At 41.7% G+C, this 8,950-nt stretch overlaps 1 protein-coding gene across 1 annotated transcript; it reads right to left on the bottom strand.

Annotated features, from left to right (window-relative positions):
• Positions 1-7,078: 7,078 nt before the first annotated feature.
• On the bottom strand, positions 7,079-8,333 carry bhlhe22 (basic helix-loop-helix family, member e22). The gene has a single exon (XM_088322243.1). It carries the CDS (start codon positions 8,241-8,243, stop codon positions 7,464-7,466), a length of 780 nt encoding a protein of 259 aa, XP_088178369.1. The 5' UTR covers positions 8,244-8,333; the 3' UTR covers positions 7,079-7,463.
• Between the last annotated feature and the right edge of the window lie 617 nt (positions 8,334-8,950).

The following is an 8,950-nucleotide window of genomic DNA, read 5'->3' as shown; positions in this document are numbered from 1 at the left end:
TGTGATTGGCTCCCGCTCAGTATTTGAACCCAGTCCTGTCTGTCCCCTTTTGTCAGTCCGTCTGCAAACCTCAGGGAACACTAGGCAAGCCTTTTCGACCCTGACTCACACCTATCCCGTTTTTTGCTCCAGTCTGTCCCCGGCTTCGATCCGTTTTTTATCCTGACCATGTCTGCTCTCCCGTCCCGGCCTCCGACCTCTTTTTATCCCTGACTACGTCTTCTCTCCTTTTCTGGCTTACGACTCGCTTCCGACCCCAACCACGTTTTTGCTCTCCTGTCCCGGCTACCGACCTGCTTTTTCTGTCCCTCACACCGCCATCCCTCGCCAAGGAAGATTCACTTCCGCGTTCGGAGCAATCTGAGTACCAGAGCGACTTGCTTCCTGCGTCCGGCGAACACCGGATCGTGGGCGCGGCCCTTTCTCTTCCTTCCCAAAAAAAAACTTGTGAGAAACGCAATGCATGTGTGTCCTGTTTACGTTCTGGTCCTGACAAAGTCATGTTTATTTGTATGGAATTTAATCACAAAAAGTCTCAAAAGGGCTCCACAGACCACCGTTAGAACATCCCCTGATCTGAAACCTACATGATAGCGAGGAAAAACTTTTTTTTCCGAGCGCAGACTCCGTGTTCCTGCACGGAGTCTGCGCTCGGAAAATGCCGGTCTACTTGTGACTCCGAGAGCCAAGAAGTCTGCGGGCTCGAGAGCGTTCTCCATCCGGGCCCCGGTGTTGTGGAACGCCCTGCCTCTGGAGATAAGATCTGCAACCTCAACGGAAGTTTTTAAATTGAGGCTTAAGACACACTTCTATTCCAAAGCATATGATTGATGCCCACCTTGTATTCTGTTTTGTCCTGTCTTTTTCTGAGGCCTGCCTGGCTGATACGAAGGAGAAGGATGATCTGGGATGGGTCAACGGACCGGGGTCTGACCTGCAGCATGTCAACCCCTGCATTTACCAGCTGGCGTCGTCGTTGATGTCATGCTCTTTCCGGACATTTTCAACATCTTACCTAGTGTTTACTATTCTGTGTACAGTAATGCTAATTGTAATTCACCCTGTTCAATCCTGGAAGGGGGATTACCACATGTGAGGTCCTTTCTCAAGGTTTCTCTTTTCTCCTCACACTGAGGTTTTTGAGTTTTTCCTTGCCCGCATGCTGGTTTGCTGGTTTAAGATGAGGTAATTGTGTAATTTTGTAACTGTAATCCTGTGCAGTCCTTTGAGACATTTTTGTGATTAAGGGCTATATAAATAAATTTGACTTGACTTGACTTGACTTGAAAAACCTCAAGATGAAGAAAATGAAGAAACCTTGAGTAGAAACCGCACATGAGGTAATCCCCCTTCCAGCAAAATAAAATATAGGTAATAGTAGAATTTCCATCGTCCCCATCTATTTTTGTCCTGTTTATCATCTCCTCCAGTTTTCGTTTCTGTCTAGTTTGTCCTGTTTAATTTCGATATCCTGTTTCTTTATCAATCCTGTCTGTCCCGTCCTGTCCGGTATCGACCCCATCGCTCCCATATCAACTCGGGCAATTGGTATCATTCTCGTCGGTCTCTGGCTTTCTGTCTTTTCATGCCAGACCGCTGCCTAACGTGCATGACTCCCCATTTCCCGTAAAATAGAAGGCTTGTGTGAGATACATCACGCGTTTGGGTCCCCATCCTGTCCTGGTTCATTACATTAACACCAAAAGAGTACATTTTAACACTACAGCACTTTCGAGAGTCAAATATTTTCTTTACTTAAAAGAGTCAATTATTTCCTACACTTTAAAGAGTTGGTTATTTTCTACTCTGGAAAGGTATTTTACTCCTACCAATCTTGCATTGACTATAAAATGAATATGTGAGAGTGACAGTGTAAAACCTATGTGAACTCTATATTTTTCACCCTGGAGGTCACTTTACTCTTTACTCTGTCCACTGTTAGAAGAACACCAGAGGAGTTAACACACTTTAACAATACATCTTTAACTCTGGTAAATTTACTAAGTAATTTTGTGTTTTTGCATCATTCAACACTTGTTAGAGTATGTTTTAAAAAACCATTGGAGTGATGAATAAATTAGTGTTAAGTCTGAACTCCTCAGTGTTGAATTTTAACAACTTCAAAGGTAAAACTTGACTAACACTTGTCAGTGCGATATAGAGTAAAATTATAACTCTTATCGGGGTAAAGTTAACTCTGAAAACTCAACTCTACATTCGGTGTACATTTAAAACTCTGTAGAAAGGAATATATATTCACTGGGGTTTCTTCCGATGGAGGAATCGGCTACACTAAACTGTGGAAATTTAGAGGCCTGCCTCATTGAGATAAAAAGATGGACGCCACTCAACTTCTGGCGCCTTAACTCTGAAAAGACCGAAATGTTAGTTATTGGTCCATCTAAATGCCGTGACTTGTTCTCAAAAACAGCTCTGAACATTGACAGATGTAATATCACCCAGATTGACTCAGTCAAAAGTTTAGGCGTCATATTTGACCACGATCTGTCCTTTCAAACACACGTTAAGAATATTACTAGAACAGCTTTCTTCCATCTTCGCAACATTGCTAAAATTCTTCCTATGCTGTCTCAGTCAGATGCAGAGATTATAATTTACGCGTTTGTTACTTCCCGTCTCTATGACTGTAATCCACTACACTCCGGTCTCCCGAAGTCCAAAATCAAGAGCCTTCAGCTGCTACAAAATGCTGCAGCAAGGCTTTTAACTAAGACAAGAAAGTTTGATCACATTACCCCGATTTTAGCTAACCTGGTTTGGCTCCCTGTTAGCTAAAGATGTGATTTTAAGGTTCTGTTGGTAGTATACAAAACCATACATGGACTTACTCCCTCATACCTTTCAGATTCAATTTCCCCCTATGTTCCGGTCCGGAGCCTTCGCTCTGAAAATACTGGTCTACTAGTGATCCCAAGAGCCAAGAAGAGATCCGCAGGTCCAAGAGCGTTCTCCCCGGTGCTGTGGAATACTCTTCCCCCTGAGATTTGATCTGCAACCTTAGTGGAAATGTTTAAATCCAAGCTTAAAACACACTTCTACTCTGTAGCATATGAATAACCTATATTTTATGTTGATAATATGTGTATTATTTGCCCTCGTGTAGATTTTAGATCAGGGGATGGTGTCATAATAGTCTGTGGTTTGCAATAGTCTTTGATCTGTGCAGCCCTTTGAGACTCTTTGTAAATAAGGGCTATACAAATAAACATGACTTGACTTGTTAAATTTGGATCTTTAGGTGTAAAAACAGGTTATCTCACTGTGCAGCAACAGTCCATTCTGTTCGATTCTGACCCGGGAATAATATAATACCCAACAAGACCCCATTACGTGAAACTCTAAAGGCCCGTTAAGGGACTGGAGTAAACGTGCACACGTACGACTTGTGTACTTTTTACGAGGCAAGACACAATGCGACACTATCGCTCGCTTGTCTGGGCCTGACTTATAACCCCGTGCTGCTGATTTGGTGCGCGACCCACTCCGGCAAATATATCTGCTCTACCGTATATCTTCGGATTACCCGTCCCGCCGCCCCGCCCGCTTGTCCCTCATCTCTGATAGGACGGTTTCAATTTCATGCTCGTATGTATATTTGGACTTTATCATCCTTTTTGCGTGTATCAATAGGATATGGTAAATTGGAAATTTTATGAGAGGTTGTAAAGAAGCTTACTGGTACTTTTTTGCGGAGTCGGTTTTATTGGCATACTTTAGTCGGGCTTCTTTAGGAATCAGTATAAAAAGTCTACACACCCTGAAGAATTTTGTAATGAGTTTTCTTTTTTAATTGAGGAAAATATCTCACAAAAACACACATTCAAATGCCAAACTTGGCCTCTAGGGGCAGTATAGTCAGTCTTACTTGTGATGTCCAGGAATTTTTTTATGTATTTACAAGCCAAACAGCCCGGTAGAAGATTAGAGTCAGCTGCTTGGAGTGGTCGGTGGTCTTGGGCTGCAGTATCAAATTTGGCTGCCAGAGGGTGGTAGAGACCCCACGAAACTAGACGTTAATCCATTTTGGGGGGATTTATTGGGGCTGCCTTGACACAAAACCTAGCTAGACACACTCGTGGAGGTTTAAAGTACAACTGTGTACGTTTTTACAAAAATCAAAACAGCCAGATAGAAGATTGGATCCGGCTGCTTGGAGTGGTTGGTAGTTGGGAGCTGCAGTATCCAATTTAGCCCCCATAGGGCGTTAGAGACCCCACATAAGCAGACGTCAATTCAGTTTGGGGGATTTATTGGGGGTGCCTTGACACAAAACCTAGCTAAAGACACTCGTGGAGGTTTAAAGTACAACTGTGTAAATCTTTCCGAAAATCAAAATAGCCCGATAGAAGATTGGATCTGGCTGCTTGGAGTGATAGGTAGTTGGGAGCTGCAGTGTCCAATTTGGCCGCCAGAGGGCGTTAGAGACCCCACGAAAGTAGACTTTATACAATTTTGGGGGGATTTATCGGGGGTGCCTTCACACAAAACTACGCTAAAGACACTCGTGGAGTTTTAAAGTACAACTGTGTAAATCTTTCCGAAAATCAAAATAGCCTGATAGAAGATTGGATCCGGCTGCTTGGAGTGGTAGGTAGCTGGGAGCTGCATTATCCAATTTGTCCGCTAGAGGGCGTTAGAGACCCCACAAAAGTACATGTTAATAGATTTTTGGGGAATTTATTGGGCATTCCTTCACAAGAAACCTAGCTAAAGACACTCGTGGAGTCTAAAGTACAACTAATTTTTTACGAAAATCATTTTGACTGTTTAAGAACCAATGGGTCAACTACAAACACACACACAAATCTGGATTTATAAAGTAGTTTAGAATATTAGATAGATAATTTTTAATCCTATTTATTTATTTTGTAAAAGAAATGTGATTATTACCATCCATTAGGAACTTTTGCAGGACATTTTTTGGATCTCTTGGATAAAGAGGACAATTTCCTCAATGATAATGTATATAGCCTGCTTTTATACATTTTTCACTCTGATTATCAATAAAAAAAAACGCAAAATAAGAAGAAATTGGTCAATTTGACCTTTTTTAAAAATCATGTTATACTATAGTTTTTATTTAATGTTCATAGTTTTTTGTGTGTGTGGAGTACGTGTTTCTTGTGATGTCTAAATATTTTAATGCATTTTATCCGCTGCATTTGCTTTAAAAAACTTGTTTTTTCTATCTTTGGATAAAAACAATTTCTGTGTAGATAAGAGGCCTGTCTAAAAGAAACTGATTTTTCTTTGATTATCAAAAAAAATTTACAACAAAAAGGACAAGATGGCTAATTTTACCTTATTTTGAGAAACATATTTTACTAATTCATTTTCTTGGATTTGTAATGTTTTTTTTTCAGTGTGGCGTGACAAGTGAACTGCAAAAATCCTGTTTCAAAATCACGAGAACGAACACTTGGAAAGGAAAATATTTCTCTAGATTTATTAAATCTTTTTCTTATTTCCCGCTTGCAAAAATAACAAGTGATATTTTAAGAAAACTGTATTTTGTGGAATAGCAAGCCCACTGCAAAAAGAGAAAAAAAAGCTAGTAATTACAATAAAGAGAAAATATTTTGTGAGATAAATATAGTATTTTTATTTACTTTAATCGACTAAACATCGTTTAGGGTGATTACAAGTAGGTGCTCTTGTTGTATTTAATATTATTTTTAATCTCGGATAAATGTTTACATGTGTACAGTTTTTTGTGCAAAACATTTTGATTACCCTATTTTTTGCGTCTCAACTTTGTATTTAATCCTGTGTACAGGACTGTTTTGGAAAATTATATTAGCATCTTACATTTCTTTATTTTCTGCAACGCAATTAAAAAAAATGTCATACACTCTGGATTCATTCCAAATCCATTGCAATATAGCAAGCCTTTATTAATATAAATATCGCCGATTATTGCCTACCAGTGTACGTTTTATGATGTTAATATTTTTAGATAGGATGTTGTAAATATGCCATTATCAACAATATCAAAAAGACATAAAAGACTTATTATATATCATTTCATTGATAACGAATCCCACATTTTTCTTTTTGTGTTGGCGTTACAGAAAATAAAGAAAACAATATTCTAATTTCCAGACACAGTCCTGTAAATCAAGCTATAATTTTCAAACTGTGTGACTTAGAAATTATTTTAAATCGAGATAAAAACTTTTAAGAGTACTTTTAGGTCTAAGACATTTCATTTTTGTGTGTAGTAAATACACGCACTCGGCCCACAAATACGCAAAATATGGTACTATATATTCGTGTGCACAATTCACACATGATGTAGTTCCATCCTCACCCCCCGGTACCCCCACTCCCAATCACCCTAGGGGAGTGATTTAATCTGAATATGAGTATAAACGTTTGAGTCTTTGAGAAAAGCGTTTTGAATTACGCAGATCAAGTGTACTCACACTTTTTCAGAATTCGAGCTTCATATTTAGTTTCTTTTGTCTTTTATTAGCATATTTGGTATTGGAGTAATCCAAAAGCAATTGAAAGTAATCCAGTTAAAGTAACCCTACCCAACCCTGCAAATACACTCATGTGCGCTTATCGTTAACATTCCTAAATATACTTATAGTTGATTTAAATAATAGTATTGCAAATATCTAAGACTAAATAATAAAAATGTGTGAAGGGTCTGGGGTGGATTTTATAATTGTTTTTCCCAATGTGTTGACAGGATTAAGTAAGACACGGCGGCGAGGCCTGTTGTCCAAATTGATCATCATAAAAAAACGAGCTTGTTTTCGTTAATACAGTTATGCCACTTTCGCTAAATCGTTAGGAAAAAATGGATTTGATCATCCGAAAATACAGAAGGCCTCTGTCCGTGGTTCTAAAATTCAACCTTCTCTTGTTCCCTTTTATATTAAAACACGCAAAAACGGTCTCTCTATAACGAAATAAATCTAAAATTCAACCTTCTCTTGTTCCCTTTTATATTAAAACACGCAAAAACGGTCTCTCTACAACGAAATAAATGAAATTAATTCAAATGCGTGAATTTCTCGTGCATCAAAACAATCATTCCGAACGTGTCTGTTGTTCAAAATATTTTAATAAAGCTTTTTTTCTCCAACACTCACAAAACGGGCCTTCCGCCCATAGACTAACTCGATATTTACACGACAACTGCGTCTGACCAACACGTTTAAATAGAAAAAGACCAGCATGTGCAACGGACGACATCATCAAATGAATAAATTATGATTTGAAAAAAAATAATGACAGATTTCACAGTGCCCCAGCAACGTTAAAACAAGTGTGACATTCCGCCATGAGGAAAAATAAGAGAATCCCCCTCAAAAGTGGGGGTAAAAAAAGTTCCACGTATGGTCCAAATCATTTTATATATATATATATATACACACGAAAGAGTCTATTTAAAAAATGGAGTAGTTGTGGAGTTTCTTTGCGTGGGGGGGTCAAGGTTTGTCCGTGCAGTGTTTGCACAAACTTGACGCACCGCCGCCGAAAAGCGCGCACTTGTCCGGGCAGGAGGCCCCAGCCACGCCGGCGGCGCTGGAAGGGAAGGCCGGGTAGTTTGCGGGTGGAGGCGCCGGTTCGTAGGCGCCCAATCCGGGCGGCGGAGCCGCAAGCGCCGTGGTGGCCGGAATGGCCGCCGCCGAGATGGCCTGGCCCTGGTTGAGATAGGCCACCAGGCGCCGCATCTCCTCCAGCGCCTGCGCCTGCATGAGGATGTAGTTTTTGGCCAGAAGTAGCGTGGCGATCTTGGAGAGTTTACGCACGGAGGGGCTGTGCGCGTAAGGGATGACGCCGCGGAGCTCGTCCAGCGCGTCGTTCAAGTCGTGCATGCGCCTTCTCTCCCGGGCGTTTATGTTAAGCCGCAGCATCTTCTGCTCTTTGCTTTTCTTGCCTCCCTCCGGTTTACCCTTGCGCTCGCCCAAGAGGAGCGCGTCGCAGGAGCGGCCGTCGCTGTCGTCGTCCAGACTTTGCTCCCCGCCGCTGCTCTCCGCGGCCGCCGCGTTGGCGTTCTCGCCGTATTTGACGCACATGGAACCGGTGGGGAGGCACTGGAGGGCCGCGGCCGCCCGGGCCCCGGCCAGTCCGCCGGGCTGCATGGGGTCCACGTCGCCCCGGTCGAAGCAGCCCATGGCGGCCGCCGAGGAGGGCTGTCGCTCGTGCGGCATCTTCTTGAGAGTTTTGTGGAAGATGTCGCCGCTCAAGTTGATCCTCCGCTCCATAGCGCGCCTCTCTGGGAGGGGGGAGGAGTGGGAGGAAAGGGGGGGAGGAGGAGGAACTCTTGTCGACACGTCTCGCCCCGGAGTGGCCTGCTGAGAGTTTGACGCACGGCGCACTTGGCAGCCGGGATGCTGGCCGGAGAGGAGGAGACTCTCTCTCTCTCTTTCTTTCTCTTACTCTCTCTAACTCTCTTTATCTCTCTCTCTTTCTTTCTCTTACTCTCTCTAACTCTCTTTATCTCTCTCTTTCACTCTCTCGGTCTCTTTCTCTACTTCTTTCTGTCTCCTTGTCTCTCTATCACATTAATTATCTGTCTACCTATCCATATTTGTCTCTATTTCTTTATTTCTCCCCTTCTCTTTATGTTTTTCTCTTTGTCTTATTTCTTCTCTCTCTCTCGCTCTTTCTCTCTCTATTTCTTATTATAAATTTTCTCTTGTTCTCTCTCCCTTTTCTTTTTGTCTTCCTATCCTCTTTATTGTTCTTTTTCTCTCATTCACTGTCTTTCTCTTTCCTTTCCTTTTCCTCTTCCTCTCTCAGTTCTCTCTCTCTCTCTCTCTCTCTCTCTCTCTTCCTCTCTCTCTCTCTCTCACACTCTTTATCTTACTCTGTCTTTTACTCTCATTTTCTCTCTCTTTCACTCTCTTGGTCTCTTTCTCTACTTCTTTCTGTGTCCTTGTCTCCCTATCGCTCAAATTATCTTTCTACC

This window comes from Urocampus carinirostris, chromosome 18 (assembly GCF_059441175.1).
Source record: "Urocampus carinirostris isolate Australia breed hairy pipefish chromosome 18, RoL_Ucar_1.0, whole genome shotgun sequence".
Classification (NCBI taxonomy): Eukaryota; Metazoa; Chordata; class Actinopteri; order Syngnathiformes; family Syngnathidae; genus Urocampus; species Urocampus carinirostris.
Note: the sequence above shows the minus strand (reverse complement) of the source record. Positions and strands in the feature narration are given on the sequence as shown.

What these genes read in the sequence shown, in the direction of transcription:
- bhlhe22 (XM_088322243.1), bottom strand. Translation starts at nt 8,243, where the DNA reads ATGGAGCGGAGGATCAACTTGAGCGGCGACATCTTCCACAAAACTCTC.